General features: G+C 33.4%; 1 protein-coding gene across 1 annotated transcript in view; it reads right to left on the bottom strand.

Annotated features, from left to right (window-relative positions):
• Window positions 1-762: 762 nt before the first annotated feature.
• Window positions 763-19181, bottom strand: part of LOC108750745 (rootletin) — an 18809-nt gene continuing 390 nt past the window's right edge. Inside the window, exons 2-28 of the mRNA XM_018490451.1 lie at window positions 12874-12966; window positions 11777-11998; window positions 11494-11696; window positions 10864-11248; window positions 10624-10776; window positions 10038-10340; window positions 9713-9949; window positions 9505-9641; window positions 9248-9408; window positions 9043-9173; window positions 8614-8976; window positions 7991-8350; window positions 7710-7902; window positions 7240-7599; window positions 6562-6747; window positions 6246-6490; window positions 5960-6175; window positions 5348-5549; window positions 5142-5254; window positions 4670-4846; window positions 4480-4587; window positions 4226-4405; window positions 3697-3909; window positions 3328-3633; window positions 2717-3100; window positions 2193-2479; window positions 763-1291 (exon numbers count right to left, since the gene is read on the bottom strand). Of these exons, the coding sequence (XP_018345953.1) occupies window positions 2201-2479; window positions 2717-3100; window positions 3328-3633; window positions 3697-3909; window positions 4226-4405; window positions 4480-4587; window positions 4670-4846; window positions 5142-5254; window positions 5348-5549; window positions 5960-6175; window positions 6246-6490; window positions 6562-6747; window positions 7240-7599; window positions 7710-7902; window positions 7991-8350; window positions 8614-8976; window positions 9043-9173; window positions 9248-9408; window positions 9505-9641; window positions 9713-9949; window positions 10038-10340; window positions 10624-10776; window positions 10864-11248; window positions 11494-11696; window positions 11777-11998; window positions 12874-12966 (5910 nt within the window). The 3' untranslated portion in view covers window positions 763-1291; window positions 2193-2200. The remainder of the gene's footprint in view (window positions 1292-2192; window positions 2480-2716; window positions 3101-3327; window positions 3634-3696; window positions 3910-4225; window positions 4406-4479; window positions 4588-4669; window positions 4847-5141; window positions 5255-5347; window positions 5550-5959; window positions 6176-6245; window positions 6491-6561; window positions 6748-7239; window positions 7600-7709; window positions 7903-7990; window positions 8351-8613; window positions 8977-9042; window positions 9174-9247; window positions 9409-9504; window positions 9642-9712; window positions 9950-10037; window positions 10341-10623; window positions 10777-10863; window positions 11249-11493; window positions 11697-11776; window positions 11999-12873; window positions 12967-19181) is intronic.

Genomic DNA, 19181 nt, shown 5'->3' with positions numbered 1-19181 from the left:
ATATATATAAATGTAAATGTGAATATAAATAACGATTTTTTTTATGTAAAGATATGGCAGGGGTGACTACGTGGGAAGAAAAGACAATTGGAACGTATAGTAGTGGTGAGTGATATTTAATTTCAAATATATAACTTAATGCCATAACAATGATATTTTCAAGATTTGCTGTACTATATATATGTACTATATATATTTCTAAAAATGTGAACGTGAATATAAAAAACACGATTTAACGATATTACAACATACATATAATATTCCTACATAACTCCTTGTATCTAAAAAAAAGCGTCATTTTTCAATAAATTCTTTGGCGTTTTAATTAAACGCAGCGTGAAAATATATATTGGCATGATCGGTATATCATGATGACGATGTTTAATTCATAAATTTGAGATGCGATATATTTGATGTGATGTATTTGATTAAAAAAAAAAAAGAAATATAGATTTCGCTGAGAGGATCGCTTTTCTCTTGCAGAAATTTAATTTGATATTAGTCAATTTAATATTAAAAATTACTTATTTTAGGTATTAAAAGCATTGAATAATAAAATGTTTTTAGTCTTTAAATAAGTAATTAATCACTATCCTCCAGTGTTTTCTAGGTTTCTTCATCATTTATAAAATTTTAATATTAGAAGGTAGTGATTAACTATTTATTTTGGGTATTAAAAATATTGTAATTCATTCATTTCAATACTCAAAATAAGTAATTAAAATGATTTTATAATATTAAATTAGATTTTTGTAACGGGCGGATAATTGGCCACAAATAATCGAGTCAACTTAAAGTTTCCTCTGACAATCAATTTTCTTTCTGGACAAATTTTGCGCCATGGATGCGCGAAGATAAAATATATATTTTCCTTAAGCTTTCGATCATTCCGTGTCACAAGTTAGACAGCTCAACCGAGGCAGATTACATTTTAGACTACATTTGCAGGACTGGATGTCTATATTCTCAATAATAAAGAACAGACACAGTCCGTTTCGCTGTCATCTATGTCTGTATACTTTTGAAGTTTCGCTCCTTCTTAGCACGCCGTTCTCTACGTTTACGTTTGTACACTTTACGTTAGTAAATGTACTCAGTGACTTTATATCTATCTGATAATCGAAAGCGTATCTCTACAATGCTCTCTTGTTTGCTGATTTACTTTGGTCTCAGAACGAGACTAAACATAGCATCTTTTCTCTTTACTGTCGCCGTCTACTTTTACAAAAGCACTTCTTGTTATGTGAATTATCAGCGCCTTGTACACGCTTTATTCTTTCAATACGAGTATCTGTCACAAAGTGAATATATTGTGTTAGTACCTAAATTAAATAAATTCGTAAGTTTAAATTGGTCAGTAACAATACCAATGAACGGATTGTGAACTAGTATACTCAATTTATGTTAACACTTATTTGCTGTAAAGTCTTTGTTAAGAATATTAAATAATAATAGTTTATATATTAACATATCCTTTTTAAAGAGAATGTTAAATACTTTTATATGTTAATATATCTTTTTTAGATAAATGAATTATAATGAAATGATGAACTATAGTGAATGATTTTTTTTTTAATGTTTACTAATTGTTGAATATTAAACTTTTATGCAATAATTTCTTTATAATGGATAGACAAGAATTGTGGTAGTGAAATAAAGTTGCAATTATCACTATTAATTTAGCTAAATACTCTTGTAAAGTGTACGCATATCACAAAAATTTTCACATATTTCATTCACGTATTAATAAACTATATGAAATATGCCTGGATCTCCAATATAATTATTGGAAGCATAAAATTCGTATAAAGTAAAATCATTAAAAATTCAATATATTCAATGTATATAAAAAAATTGTATATAAAATGAAATATATATATATAGTTATCGAAAAATCCGCGATTGTTCCAATCATATGATTATCAAGAAGTGCTATGGATGATTCATCGCGATAGTTTGTTGATGTTATGCTTTTTATAATGACTTTGATGTGCAATGCTCGAGCACTCACTGAACAATATACGCGAGAGTTAATTATACTCCATATTCTCGAGAAGTATAACTTAGTAAGTACTCATATATTGATATAAATATCCAAGTGTAGTATACAAATACTGCACTTAGAATATATAAGTACTACGCTTGATATATGTATACTGGCAGTTTGCAAAGAAAGTTCAGTCCACAATTACTTCTTATATTATTTTAGTTGTGACGGAGTGCTGGATCTGTAAGACGGTGGGGCAGGTAAAGCTAATGATGGTGGTAAGCTAGCAGTACTCGTCACAGTAGAGTCCAATTTACGCGCTTCTTGCTCCAATAATACCGCATCCAATGATGGATCTTGAGCCACGGTTCTCAAAGAGTCGCCCAACGCTTGTCGCAATTGTTGCATCTCTCTACCGGCTCGTGAGCTTCGTAAAACGTACAGTTGCCTGCGTTTTATCTCCTGATTGAGTTGTTCTCGCAGTAGTTGTATCTATAAAAAAATTTGCATTTTATTTATATGAATTCATAATTATTAAATGACGATAGATTACTTGCGTAATCCTACATATATATATATATATGTGTGTGTGTGTGTGTGTGTGTGTGTGTGTGTGTGTGTGTGTGTGTGTGTGTGTGCGCGCGCGCGCGCGCGCGCGTGTGTGTGTATTCACTGCAATATAAATATTTAAAATAGGCGAAGCAATATAAATATGTATAAAATATATACCTGATTTTCCAAACGCGATACTTGCTGACGATGGCTCTGTTCTCTTGCCTCTAATAATTTCTCGGCTTGCAGTTGCGCGGCTCTGATCCGTTCTAATTCACCGCATCTATCTCGACTCATATCCAATAACGAATGAGAGGAATGCATGTAAGTTGATTTCAGGCGTATAAGCTCGGCCTCTTTTTCCGCTAATTGAGTCTCCAATTTGCGTATCTTCAATCTCAGTTCTCTATTTTCATGCTCCAAATTGTCAAGACTGTAACTAGTTCCCAGGAGTTCTATATGCGCTTTCTCCGGACGTTCGTAACTCTTACTTCGAATACTAGTCTTGCTCGCAGCAATTTGACGCTCTAAATTACGTTTGTCAGCTTCTAACAACTTTACCTAATTACAAGACATATTTTGTAAATATAGAAAGTTCAATTTTTTAATACAAGTATAAGATCTGTATAAGATCTGTTCTTTGTAGATTAACTAGTGTACACTTATTGGACTCAAAATGAAATAAATATTTTAAAGTTTGATAAACGAGATCGAAAATTTTAGTGTAACGGCAAAGAATAGCCTGTGCTATTTGATTTTTGCAACATTTGTCTACAAAGGATGCTTACTTTGTCGTTGAGAGCCTCTACTTTTCCTCTCATCTCACTCCTTTCTCTTTGAGCAGTTTGCAATTGACGTAATAGGTCTTCATCCTTAGTCGCACCACTTTCTGGTGGCCATGTAGACAATCTTAATTGCGACTCTAAAGCTGATCGCTGTACTTCATTATTGGCTAGCTCATTCTGTAATCGTGCATTTTGATCAATCAGTGATTGATTGGTATGCTTTAAATTGCTCAAGGATTGTTGAGCCGTTTCCAAGCGTTCAGATAATATTCTACGATCATTCTCGGTATTCGAAAGCTGTTTCTGTAGCTGAAATAAGATACGTAGATTTACAATTTAAGAAAAGAGAAGCTTCCATTAACAGTGTCTTACCTGTTTGAGCTTCTCATTGTTACTTTGAGAGGAAGTAGTAACTTCCATTACATTCTGTCGTAACAGATTTATTTCACTCTTGAGTTCAGTTTCCGTAGCAGACGCTTTCTCTAATGATAATTTTAATTGTTCTATAGTAGATTTTAACGAGGCGCAACGTTCCTCTAAACCTGCCACGGTACGATTTTGTGTGTCAAAGCGGTCCTGTAATTTCTAAAAAAAACAACAAAAAATTAAAAACATTAATAAAATTTACATTTAAGTTAGAAAAACTGTCGAAGACATATTGGTTCGCAATATGTCTTTATTTTTATCGATAAATACGTGCATTTAGCATGTAATTTATCTTACATGTACTATAAAATCTTAGAAATATATATACGCGCAATTATCGATAAAAGTGAGATATGAATAAATTATTGTCTTCGTAATTGTTATAGTTTATGTACTGATTCAAATATTACGCTCTTATTAAAATACAGATTGCTGTAGGCAATTAAAACGCTAATTGGAAGTGTTTCCATCTTACTTGAATATGCGCTTCTTTTTCTTGCAACATCATTTGCAATCTTTGGAGATCGCCGTCTAAAGACATTCTGTGCAGTTCCATCTCTGTTGCGCGAGAATCGCTGTGACGAACTTCTTTTTGAAGATTACGCTTTTCTGTTTCCAATCTGTTCAATTCTTGTTTCATTTTCTCTAACTTATCCTAAACAAACGCAAAATTATATGCACTGAGAAGTTGTATGTAGCGATTGTGAGAATGTTTCTTCTAGATTGTACCTCGTACTGGGATTTCTCGTCCGATTCGGCGCTCATCTTTATTTCTAGGGTTGTAAGCTTTTCGCATAATTTTTCGCACTCTTCCGTCTTTTGTTGAAATGCAGCCAGCTAAAAAATAAATTAAAATGTTAATCTTTTTTTTTTAGTAGAATACAAGACACGTGTCTATATTCTACTAAAAAAAAGATACCTGTGCTTGATAGCCAGTTTGTGTTTGAGTTAGTTTTGCTTCCACAGATTTTTTTTCTTCTTGAAGCGTGCGAATGTTAGTCAGAAGGTTGTTGACTTTTACATCTGTGCTGCTTTGATTTTCTTGAGACTCTTTCAGTTGTTTCTTTAAACTACACAATTCTGTTTTGTAATCGTCCTATAATATTATATCATTATAGATTTTATTATAATAAATCAATATAATATATTCACTTATTCATCACGGAAAGAACGATATTGTTGAGGTATCTAAAATTTTAGCTAGATACAGATTTAAAAATAATTTTTGAATCATCAACATAATTATGTTGGTTTTACTCAAACTGGTTGCTAGAAAACTTTTTGCGGCATTCCTAAACGTTTTAATAGTCCAATAAAATTATTTTCAAATCTGTATCTAGCGCTTTAGATAATAAAATTGTTGTTTCCGTGTAATTGTCAAAGCCACGTACCCTCTCGCGTTCAATTTGAGCAACTTGTTGCATAAGCGATCGTACTCCTTTCCTAACGGCTTCGGGATCAACATCCAGTATAACATCTCTGCTAGTATCACCATGATCTTGCGCTTGATCAAATTATGTTATATATTAATTGAATTTTATGTACCGTGGAATAATAATATATTATAGATATATATCAAAATAAAATTTTTTCTTACCACGCGCTGGACTCCATCTTCTCGAAGGGCTCATCAATTTAAATGGCATGTTTACGCTTCCGTCCATTTGAATACCGGCGATACGGCGGAGCGTGGAACCTACACTGCTCAATTTCTGTTCTACTTCCTTTTTAGCAGTCTCCAACTGCGATAGTTGCGCATCGAGAGCTCTTACCCTGCCTTCGGATCCTCCAAGGCGCGCCTGAGATTAGAAATACATTTTTTACTCTAAAGGCCGGTTGTTCCACATTTTAGTAAATTTTATCTGTTGGGTAAGTAGCAAGATTACCCAATCACGTGCGCGGATTACCAGACTTCACAGATAAAATTTACCAAAAGGTGAAACAATCGGCCCTAATCAATATTTCAATGAACCTGAACATTTTTTTTAATTACGTTGTGAAAAATTGTTTATAAATGCTTTTCAAAATTTTAAATAATTTTAAGTTACATAATCTTATTCCTTGGATTAACTACTTCTGATCTTTAAAATGAAAAAAAAGCGTGTTTTTCAATTATGTTAATTTAAGCAAAGATAATGTAAAGTACACTGGACTCGTGAATATTAGTTAAGGTTTCAGAGCGAAAATACTCCATCTTTCTCGAAAATACCTTTAGCTCTTGAAGTTGCTGCGTGGCATCGGCCAAGCAAACCTCTAGATTATGTTTCTGATCTTCCAATTTTCTTTCGCGACAGCGGCTATCTTCGAGCCGCACCAGCAACTCTTGCTCTCGTGCACGCCATCTTTCATCCTCTTCATCCGCTCGCCCGCGTAATTTTCCAAGTTCTTGTCGCGTAACTTCCAAACTGTTATCCAAGTCGACTACCTGCGACAACGAAATTCATCCTATTGACTGAAGAAGTGAAGAATGAAGAAGACTATGCGCATTTCTTCACCTGTTTCTTAACTTGATGCAATTGCAGTTGTATTCGCTCTCTCTCCTCAATCTCGTTAGCCAATCTGGCCTGCAATTCCTTCTCTTCATTTTGAGCTTGAGCATTGTTCTCATGGCATTTCTGCAGCTCATCTTGCGTGAAGCGAAGCTGCTGCTGCATTTGTAACGCTTCGCGTTCCATGTCACGTACTTGTGCTTGCAGACGTGTCCTCTCGACATCCATGGTCGCTTTCGCGTCTTCCAATGCTAAACACGTATATTTTAACAAAATTACAAAAAATATGTTTATATATCTACGAAAAAAAAATAATACCGACTTGCTATTTTCTGGTATGACTCCTCCAATGTTCTTCCCTGTTCCCTTCTTTCGCTCTCAATTTGCTTAACGTGCTCTCGCAATTCCTTGTTACTGTTGTTGTATTTTTCTTTCTCATACGTGGTATCCGCTAACTGTCTTCGTACGTCAACTAAGTCTTTGCGCATTGTCTCATTAACGTTGTCAGCTGCAATAAAATAATAAGATGATTAACTCTTAAATGTTTCTTTAATTTGAAAACCGGGATTTTTTTCCAATGCTTTTCCAATGCTTTTTCCATTGCTTATAACTTTTTTTTTATTAATAAAGGTACATTTGCTTGGTATGTTTCTTTCATTGTTTTGATTGAAAAACATTTTTACAATATGTCCATTTTTATGAAAATCATAAGCAATCGAATTGGGTTGGGTATACCCAAGTGTTGTTCCCGTAGTATAGCGGTTAAAGGTTAATGTCTATTTCTACCAATGTAGATAAACTTTAATCTGAGTTTTATAGTTTTTATCTCACTTTCTCTCTCTCTCTCTCTCTCTCTCTCTCTCTCTCTCTTTATAATTCTTTTCTAAGAATTAGAAAATCATAAAGACTAAAATAAATCGAGATTAAGTTAATATACATTAATAGAACATAAGACAACTACAAATCGAGAAATGGAATTTTGAGGAAAAAAGTATATTACCATCTTTGAGTTTTCTAATAGTATCGTGTAGCTGATTTTGCAATCCATCAACTTTATCCTCCGTCATGTGTAGTTGAACTTGCAATTCTTCGACCTCTCGCTGTGTGGATTCCCGTTCTTTCCAGAGTTCTTCTATTTTTAAGTCAAGCTTCATCTTTTCTTCATTAGCCTTCAACTTTGTCTCATCTAGTTTTGTTTTGAGACGATTTAATTCATCGCGGAGTTGATTTGTATTATTTCGTTCTTGCTCAGCACGTGCTGCGGCCTCCCTCTTAACACGTTCTAAGGTATTCTTTTCTTCTTCTAATTCACGCATAATAGTATCAATCTTTTCGATTAATGCCTGTTGGTCGTGATGAGCTATAACAAATTTAAATATATTTAAATTATATTGATTCACAACATTGTTGAATACTAAAAGTATTTTATAAAGATAATTAAGGCTTGATTAAGAGTATTCAATTACATACCTATTAAAAGTGCCTGTTGTTTATCATTTTCGGCTCTAAGAAGTGCTTCCTCATGCTGTTTACACAAATTCTCTATGTGTTGCTGCAACTCTTCTATTCGTTGTTGCAGCTGATTGATTTCTTCATTTTTCTCTCCCTCCACTTGTGATAAAGATTGTTGCAACCGTTTCTCTAAATTTATTTTTACTTGCTCCTAAAGATAATAAACAACGAATGAACGTATTATAGAAGTAACGTGTTGATACAAAATCTTAAAATTTCATAAATAATTAATTAAATACTTTTTCATCGTTTATCTTCTTTATGCTATCTTCCGATTGTCTCTTCATATTAGATATAATTTGTTGAAATTCTGCGATCTGATCACCACTCTGTTGCGTAAGTGACTGTTTGATGTCTTGCGCACGTTTTTCACTATTATCCAATTCTTTCGTTAGTCGCGTTACTTGTCCTTTAAAACTTTCTTGTTTTATTAATAATTCTTTTTGCTCCTTCTCTAACTGTGTTTTCTTAACATGCGTAGCTTCCAAATTGGTTTGTGTGTCAAACAGTACTCCTTCTAATATTTCCTTCTCAGTGCGCATTGACGCAAGCTGCTCTTGCAACCTTTGAAATTCCTTTTCATTTGTTTCCAAGAGTACCTGTATGAAAAATCTACGTTATTGTTTTGACATATCGCTGTTTTTTTTTCAAAAGTGATATAAGTAAAAGAATAAGTTTTTCAAAAAAGGAGAAAAACCATTTGATAAATTGACAGAAAATTATTGTCTAATCAAAAAATATTGACATATTTTTTTAATTGTATCACTTTTGGCATATAAAGAAACGATATAACAATAATATTAGTTAATTAATTAATTATTAATTAATACTAATAGCTCGTGTGTTAAGTAATCATTCTTGCCTGTTTTTCTTCGTTATCTTTCACAAGATCTTTCAAGTTTCTGTTTATTCGTGCATTCATTTCATTGGATTGTTCTAATCTTTGCCTAAGTCTCATGAGCTCCTCATTTAATGTCTCTTTCTTTCGCGCCAAGACCGACAATTGATTACTTAAATCGCTGCGTTCACGAGTCACTTGACCTAATTCCATCTCCACTTTCTCCTTTTCTATCTCCAGAAATTTAATCTTTTCATTCAACGTAATCTTTTCAGATTCTATGTCAAGTCGAGTTTGTTCAGCTTGCAGCAATTCTTTTCTCAATGAATTGAGATCACCTTGTTGATCGATGCACTGATTTGCAAGCTTATTTTTCTCGTCTATCATCTACAGTAAATCTATAATTAATATCAAACAGATTACTAATAATGTTAGACTTGATGATAATGTTACCTTTTTCAATTCTTCTTGCAATCTTTGCTTATCCTGCTCATGATTAGAGCATATCGCTTCCATTTTTATCAAAATTTCCTGTACATCTGATTTTTCCAACAGTATACGTTCCAATTCCAACTCAAGATCGCCTAATCAAATTACTTACGTGAGACGCTTATAATTTATTTGAAGGTCATAATTTGTAAATGGGAACATGGAATACCTTTGCTTTTTTCGATTTGAGAGATTAATCCATCGGTTTCTAACTTCTGCTGTTCCAACATGTCCTTGGCAAGATGAGCTTTATTCAAATCTTCTCGCAATGTCAAAAGCTCTTCTCTCATCTTACTGCATCTATCCTCCTCCGAACGTAAACTTAATTCTCTGGAAATGATTTTATAAAAAATGTATGTAATAATTTGTGATAGAATTGAAACAAATGATGGTACATAAAATGCTTATTAAAATCAATTTATTTACTTTAAGTCGGCATCTTCTGATATTCTACCAAGCTCATTTTGTAAATATAACTTTTCATCTTCCAAGTTGTCACACAGTTTTTGTAATTTATTATTGGTCTTCTGAAGTTTTTCGTAATTATTTCTAAGAGCCTCCAGCTGTGTAACAAAATTTTTAGTGAAATATCAATAAATATGCAAACAAAATTAATGAATATTTTAAATCCTACCGTGCTATTAAGTTCTACTTTATTCTTATCCAATGCATTTTTCTCCAATTTCACAGTATCGAGACTTTTCTGCAGCGTGTCCTTCTCTTGATCCAGCTGTGTACATTGCGAACGGCATATATCCAATTGAGAAATCAACTCCGCAACTTTGGTATTTAACGTTTGAGCGTTTTCCTCCGCGGCGTCGCACTGTTTGCGCATTGCTAGGATCTGTTCCTTGTTCGTTTGTGATTTTATCTAATACAAAAAATTCGTGAATAGGGCATAAATTTAATCGTACAACGAGTAACGTAAAATTTCATTGTTTTTTAAACAATGTATATACCTGTAACTCGCGTATCGTTAATTGATACTTTTGCAGAGCCGCTCGTACCGCGCTTAATGTACTTTCAGCCAATGCCGGTATAGTACTACTTCGCGTGCTTCTCTTCGGCGATCTGTGCTGCATCAGTGCACTGGGCGACAGGTGGATATGCGGGGATGCCTGCTTAGCATCGGCGTCTCGGCTTTCGGCATCTTGAATCACGGCATGCGCGATGTCTCGTAATGCAGATTCCAGCACCTCAATATCTTCCTGCATGCGCCCAGTTTGGGTCACCGCTGCCTCAGAAACGCTACATCTTTCCTCCTACATATCGAAAAACACGCTGTTAAAATTTTATTACCAATTAATTCTTAGGTGCCACTTTATATGGTTTTATTATGTATTTACCTAGAGATTATAAAAAACATCGTATAAATATTGATTATTAACAATTTTTTTTTAATGCCAGTCATTGAGGAATATAATGGTAACAAGCAACTGTACGTATCTTTAATAAAAGTTATAGTATAACAAAATAAAAATTGTTCGGTATGTCACACCAGGAATGGCACTGAAGGATTAAATTGGAAGTAAAATCGATGCTCACTAAATTGCGAATTTCTCGAATAAACTGATCTATTCGATCATCTTTAGTACGAATTTCATGTTGATAGGCAGCGTGTTGTTGCTTGAGTGCTGCAATCTCTGTTTTTAAAATTGTCACAGCTTGTTCTTCTTCCTGTTGTATTCTTTGAGATGGCTAAAATAAGACGTATAGGAACAACGTAAAATTTTCACAGCAAATAGATTATATACAATTATCAACATAATTGTAGAATGATCTTACTGTGGATTGCGCCGTACTTGCTTGAAGCTTCATAGTAAAATTCATACTATTGCACGCCGATGTCATTTCATTAGATGATGCGATAATTTCGTTCCGTATTTTAGCCAAATCCCTTTCCGTAGTAGATTTCATTTCTGCGAACAATCTTTTAACAGAAACAACATCACGCCATAAGTTGAGTAATCGATTATGCTCAGAGATGTAATATTCATTGAATGCCTGTTCTTCTTCCTTCCACTCCTCTTCCTTAATAGCCAACTCGTCTCTCAATATATCCCAGTCATTGCTTAGTTTTTGCAAATCATTGGTTAATGCCTCGTTTGTTTGATGAGATTCCTCGAGTTGATCTTTCAGAGACGCGTTTAGTTGCAAAAGTTCTTCACATCTGCAGCAGAATAAAAGATGTCTTCAAAATGTAGCACGATTCTATATACCTATTTGATTTAGGGATGCTTAAAATTAGTTTATATTAGAAGATCGGTAAATTATGATTTTCAAAATTATTATATTTGGAATTTGTGGAAATTTCTTATATAAATTCCTCCATAATATCCTGCAAATTCTAAAATATTTTTATGAACCTTTACAAAAAAAGTTTATTCACCCCCAATTTATGATATTTCTACGTACTTTCGTCGTTCATCTCCGAGTTTTTTCAAGGCAGTATCCAAATCATGAATTTGCTCCTCGCGTATATCCCGTAGAGTCTGATGGGCAGCCTCAAGCACGGTAGTGGATGATACTGTGGCTGTCGATGGTTTACTAGTGTCGCACGGAATTGTCTCTGCCATTTGATTCTCGAGCTCCGAACACCTCTGTTTATACTGTAGAACCTGAAGGACCTTCAATTGTTACTCGCTTGTCGCCGATGAATCTATGTTTAATAAAAAAAAAAAAGATCAGCGATACTTGCTTTAGCTTGTAATCGTGAGACGAGAGCAGCTTGATGTTGCTGAGCCTGCCGATATGTATCCAAACGTCTTTTATAACTTGCGGTCTCCTCTTCCAAACGATGACGAAGTTCATAATTTTGTCTGACTAAAGCGTCTGGCGACAGATCTTCATCACTATTTTGTTCTTCTATAGCACCCCCGCTGCGTGCAGAATCCATCTTACTTCCAGTGCTTCGTTCCGTCTGTACATACATAATTTTCTGCTGCACTTTACATTATCATAAAATAGTATTCTATTTTTATTCGATTAAAAACGCTTTTATATTTCACTCTCTCACCAGAACATCAAATTTAATTTTTTTGTTAATTCGATATGAAAGAAAATAATAAAGCGAAAAAAATTATATACATACAAAGTAAAACATATTGTTAATAACAACTTATTTACTTTTTTTATTATAGATTTTCATTCAAAATTATTTTTCAAAATTAAAATATGATTCATCCTAGTTCAATGTTATCAATAATTATTTTTAATATTATGTATATAAATATTATCTTATTAATTTATAAAAATATGTCATAAAAATATAAAGGGGTGGATCAGAAAGTACACACGAAATCATGTGCTTTAAACTTGGTTAGAATTCTGTTTATTGTTTATTACGAGTTGCCATGGCAGTGATGACATCACATTCATTGGCGTAATCAACTGCTGCACCGTGAAAATTACGTGTAGATAGAATTTTTATTAGCATACGTTACTATACGAAAATTTTATAGAATTGAATTGATAAATAAAATTTTATTTTAAATTAAACTAATTTTAATTAACTAATTTTAATTTCTAATACAAAATATAATTCTAAATTGCAATAACTTTGTGTGTTTCACATCATATTTGATCATATACATGTTATTTTATATTTTATATATAATCGGATATATATATGACTAAGAGATAATAAAATATTTTTAATTAATTTAATTATATCTAAATTACGAAAAACGTATTTTTCGTTCTATATATAGTTTTTAAAACATTCACAAGTTGCTCTAGTTTTTATATAGAACTATGATCGGTGCTCGCATTTATAATGCATTGTTCGTTTTTTACCTCCTTGGTTTTGGTAGAAGCTCTGAGAAACGGTGGCCGCCGCCTCTCCATCTGTCCTCGTGCCGATAATTGAGGAGTTCCTTTCGAAACTGGCTGCAACACACGCGTAATTCCTTCGGATTAATAAGCAATATTGTTATTTTTTTCTATTTTAATCGAAAACTTTATCCTCGAGTGCAATCTGTCTTCTAAGTATTAATTTAAATACTTTCTACGTATTTTATATATATCTTTTTTTTCTGTAGAGAGAATTTTGTAATTGCTATTCTGCTGAATTTTTAACCAGTTACGCGCTCGAGCTTATCGTAATTGCCCTGATTGCAGAATTTTTTTCTCATTTGAGATACTTTGCCGGATACATTAACTAATTAAGCTGATAAAACAACAAGATTAATCTGCATCTGTCCAGTTTGATTTTTTTGCTAGTTCCTAATAATTGAACCCGCGACCGCCGGGCGCCGATATGCATTTCAACATTTTGAACACATTTATAATTATGCTAGGTCAGCTTATTTATCGATTGTAGTACGAGACGTTTTTGCTATCAAAATACGCCGTTATCGCGATACAAAGACGAAACAAATTGACGAAGAGAGGTTCTAAACATTTTCTATGTTTTGTCTCCGCCGTTACATCTTTTATCTCTATCACGTCGTTTTGGGATGAAATCCATATTGTTGAGATAGTATCTGATTTATTATAAGTAAGATGACAACTATTGTCAAAGTTAGATGTTGCAACCAAACTCTTTTCCAGTGCAATGTTGTCACAGCAGTTTGAAGAAATCATTGATATAATGACGCACTGTCCGGACAATTAGTTTCCTGACTGTATATCGTTGATGAAACGCAATGTTGATGCATGAATTACCAGACTTGCGGTTTATCTCGCGGCGGTTATTAGCTCAGGTGTTAAATTCTCATGGGGTGTTGGTAACCGCCTATGATCGCACGAATGAACGGCCGCTGGACGCGCCACGAAACCATTGCGAGATCTATCTATACAGAATCGATTGACTACTTCACTCTTCATATCCATCATTAGTATTATTTTAAAAAACTCGGCAATAAATCATTATATTATCACGATAGGATATCATAAATTTTACGAAGTCTAAGGCTTCTAACGCCAAAGATTCAATAGATTTTATACGTCCATTTCAAATAGCAGTCTTTATCGCAAAGAATTGTGATTTGAAAACAGCAGCTTTTGCATTAAAAAAATATCTGTTAACATGTAAACATTTCATGACGCAAACGATAATTAATATGACAAGAGTAACTTGTGATTGATATAGTCGCGTCAGGTTACTGAACGCTTCGAAAACTACGATTTGGGATGAACACGCAGAATTTTCATTAATCTATGATCAATGGGGTAAAGTCTACGTTAAGATGACGTTATCCAGCGGAAGTGTGTCGCCGATTTACGTGGTATATTTAAATCATCGTGACAACTTGAAGTCGTACATAGGAAGTTTTCATTTCGGGAAGTCAAGCCAGTGGCGTATTTGCTGGTGATATCCTGGCGGACCAGGCTGGGCATATTGATTGGTGCCATTCAGTGCCTGGCAGTGGCGCGAGCTTCTTCTACTTCCTATTCGTTCAGATCCTAGATACTAGAAACCCTCCGTAGGGAAGACAAAAATTAGACACGGACTCGCCGTACTTAGAGTTCGGGGCTTTGCCTCGAAAGAGGGATCCGATTTCCTTCGTAGGAAATACGTAGAAAATGAGAGGGAGCAAACAGCTGGGAACAGGTTGTTTCGCTATGCGATGTGTTGAAAATCTAGGGTTTCTCGATCATTAAAAAAATCTTTTAACGATATGACATACTCGACTGTTTTCCAATACTTATATCTTTTTTATTAACCCTCCACCTACAACTGAAGTCTTTAAAGGAATTATCATTATTTTGATTGAATTTTGATAAATTTAAACCTGTCAAAAAAAAAAGTAAAATACAATTTGACTTCTAATACCGTAAAAACTCGTTGTTAAAGCTTTGACAAGTATATCAAAATTTTTTGAGATTTTTATATAATTTGGAACAATAACAAACTTAACTTTGTTTCTCGATCCCTATTATGGAGCGACGAGTTAAAATTTATGTTATCAGCAAAGAGTTAATAAAGACACATACATTTGTTTGATATCGTTCTTTAATATTTATCATTTCGATCGAAAAAAATTGTTTACAATAGGAGAGCGCAAATATCTCTTTTTAGCATTCCGTTATATTGTTGACCAACTTGAAACACATTTATAAAAATACATTCCGTTTATTGGAAGCGCACGTGCTGCGAGGAACGTAATTTAACATTGGACTTTGAGATCAACAATAATTTCAGATAATCGTATTCGTCACGAGTGACAAATGAAGTGCGGAAATGTCTGACTCAAAGTGCAAAACTTCGTTTCGGTATCAATGGCGACCCAGACTGGAGAGGCATCTTCATTTATTATATCTCACATGATAGCGGGTATCTCGGAGGCAATAGTATTTTTTTTTTCTCGAAAGAGGAAGACACAAAAATATTGGTTTTTGAATCTGATCACTCGCGGTTCTCGTGTCGATTGATAGCCGCATTGTAAGAAGGTCGTTCGAAGTTGTTCTAATGAGCGAGAAACGTATGTAATTCCAAGTTTGTTATGGAATCTTTTTTTTTCTTTCCGTGAAATTTCCGCCATGAGACCTCATTGAGGGGCAGCGATCGAGGCGGTTCGAACCGTGTCTGCCTGTCTGTATCTGACAAGTAGGGTTTTTTGCAGACTATGGCTTCGTGGGTCAGCGAGTATCATCTTTTCTCTCTTTCTTCTCACTTCATTCCGACGATAAGCACGTCGTGGAGAATGGTGCACGGATTTTTGCCAGAATGTGGGGGAGTCTGTGCGCCTATTCTCCTTCTTCCTCTTTTTCGTTTCTCTTTACTTTTTCCCTTTCCATCAAGACGAGACAAAGTCGAGACGATACCGAGAAATTTTCGAGAATAAAAAGACGTAAAGACCGAATTCTTTTCGATAAAAATCACGTATTGTGTATGAAATTCACGAAATAATCAGAAAACGCGGATTTCGGCATTATGTCGCACGAGGAAAATAGTTAATACGTAAACGAGGGATGATGATATGTCTACGACCGTGTCGCAACGTGAAGAAATTCACAACGATGCACGGACATTTGTGGTCACGCAGTTTCGTAAGGGATGGTCTATCTTTATCCTTGATCACGTGCAGATTGCAATTCTCATTTTGCGTTATCGTATATGTATGTGTCACGAACTTTATTAAGAGATCAATCAAAATTTTATTCTTATAAAACCGAAAGGCACTCTTAGAGGATTAATCTTCTAATTCCGTGATAACATTTCCCGATGGCACGCTATCACTTGCTGTACCAAAGGAAAAAAATGAGAGATTATAGAAAATGTCTTTGCTGCATATACATATGTTAGACATATCGCGCACGTGATTTTATTACACTTCAAGTGTTAAAAATTAAAAAATCAATCAAGAACTCCTGATAACATACCAAGTGTCTTTACGATAACCGCTTTTGGAATTTTTGATATTTCAAAATACTTCTATTAATGGTCACGATTTTTATCCAGCATCTTTATAATCGACCTCTGTTTATTTGCGGATTTTATTGCATTAATCGACACAATTTCGTCATTCCGACGTGAAGTCCAGAAGAAATGAACAAAAAAGAGAAGTAATCATTTCTTACGGAAATTACTGATCAATGGTCAATGTCACCTAACATTCGAAGTCTAATTACTAAAATATCACGTGAATTACGTTAACTCTACCGATCGGTTTTATATTTGACATGTAATTTATTTTCTTACTTATTTTATTTAAAAACTTATTTCTTTAATATTTGATGACTTTATCTGTTAATGTAAGATCTTTTTTATTTTTGAAATTTTTTTATTGATCAGATGATGTAAACGTGTACTAAATTTGAACAGACCAGCAGGATTAATATAAAATAAGAAATCATAAGAAAATAAAAATAATTAGGAAGATATATAGATTGCACATTTTATATTTATATATGCATATAAAAAATGAAATATTTTTGTTTATCTGATTTGAAAGTTCGATTAAAACGTTGCATCAGCGCAGTTGATATAATTATGTAACGCTAATGAACATTGCCCGCAATGATCAGTAAACAGATCCGTTTTTAGAATTGTGCAAGACAAGATATGTGATAACATTTTTTGCGATTTGTTTCAAAGTAAAACGCATTCGGCGTTTATAAAAATCTGCGTTATTCCGATCGCGAAAGAATTTCTTACAATGAGACTGACTTATTATGTAGTCCTGCGAGGCCCTCAGGGGAAAAACGGTGTTACAAAGGAATATTGTACCCCGTCACGTATGTGACGTATCGATCGAGCTTCTCACCATGGTGAGTGTGCCAGTGCACGCGTGTTAAAGTGCGCAACCGGGTATGCATTTCGTGTAGGTACATACACATGTGAGTAATTACACACAACCCACAGCATATGTCACGCGCATTTGCCTTATCACCGTCAGAAATTGAAACAAGCTTCGAGGTACGTTTTCTTTGAAATATTCGTATTTGCGATTCTCGTCGATGATGATGTAACGATCGCGAGAAAGAAGAAAGAATTTCTCCGCCCAATAAAGAATCTTCGTTAAATGACATGACACGTAAACGTTTAATTTATTTGTCTACATTCTAAAAAAATATTAGTGTGGATTTAACATCATGGGTTTTAAATCCACACCATGATGTAATTGATTTAAAATTCATGGTGTTAATATTGACAACGCGTTGAGAATTGTATACTAGATGGTTAAATTCACACCGATATTTTGAGCAATAAATACTGAAAACAGACGCGTTTACTTTTAGCGCGTGCTGATGAGAATTGTAGATCGCATTCAGCGTCAAATGTGTGATACGTCTCTGACAACATTTTTATCTCGTGTATATGTTGTACATATGATTTTGCATTGAAAACATGTGTAATAGCGGACATGTGACTGGTGAATGAGCTTGTGACAGAATGAACCCCAGTTCATGAATAGATTATTATGATTTTACGTTGACACTCCCCTTTGCAACGAATGCGTCATACTCTGTGAAACTGTCCAGTGGTCATTCTTGATTATGATTGGATATCTTTTACAATATATATTAATTTGATGTAAAAGATTTGCACCAACATTTATCATGAGATGTTAACTCATTAAATATATGATTAAAAATTAAATTATTAAAGTAATTTTTATTAAGCAATTTTTTTTTTTTTTAATTTTTATTAAAAGTAATTTCTGCTGATTGTAATAATAGGCTTTTTCATTTAAAAAAAAATCGATCTTTTGAAAAAAAAAAACTCTACTTCAAAATCTTTAAATTGGATTCAATAAAAATTTTTTTTATACATTACCAATCTAATACGCGAAAAATATTATAGTATTTTTTTTACATTTGTGTATTTTTAAATAAATAAAAATAAAAATTAATTTTTGTATAATAAAAAAAACATTAAAATTAAAATTTTAATTATAGTTTTATAATTAATTAACTTTTACGTTTATACCAATTGAATCGTGAAAGAATTGGACAGTAATAGGATCTCTTCGCCATCAGTGTTTGTGCGGTTCGAGATAATGAAAGGAGTCAATCAACTCTCGCTGGCGCAGAACTAGTTAACCGATGTTACTAACGATTTCATTTCTACACTCTCAGCGAGCGCTTAACTGAACTTTACAGGACTAACCGCTTGTTTGAAGACTTCGTCGATCAATTGCATGATAATGGCGGTGTACGTAATTAGGTATCGGAAATCCACACCTAATCATGGATTCAATTGTCTTCAGATCAGATGGTTTAATCTTGGGAAACGAAGGTAGTATATCGTGTTAATATCCATAAATGCATAGTTATTAAAAGTATATAAAATGTATAATTATGAAAAAATATTTTATTTGCTTCATGATGAATGCAATTCTTAAAGTTCAATAAAGTTCAACATTTCCTTGTTAATTACTACAACATAATTTTTTTATAAAAGCAGATGTAAATATAAAAGACAATCGATTTGAATTGCATTTCCAGCCACCTACTTATTTCGTCATATTTTTTCTATAAATCCACTATATTTATTTATTTTAATGTAGAAGTGTATATAAAAATTCAAAACAAACAGCTCTCTCTCTTTGATAATTCAACAACTTATACACTTAATAATATCTTGACTCATAGATAGTTTCAGAATAATAAAAAATATTAAATTTCTTATTTAAAAAATATTAGTATTTATTAAC

The sequence above is a fragment of the Trachymyrmex septentrionalis genome, unplaced genomic scaffold, assembly GCF_001594115.1.
Source record: "Trachymyrmex septentrionalis isolate Tsep2-gDNA-1 unplaced genomic scaffold, Tsep1.0 scaffold37, whole genome shotgun sequence".
Taxonomy (NCBI): Eukaryota; Metazoa; Arthropoda; class Insecta; order Hymenoptera; family Formicidae; genus Trachymyrmex; species Trachymyrmex septentrionalis.
This window is presented reverse-complemented; position numbering and strand designations above follow the sequence as displayed.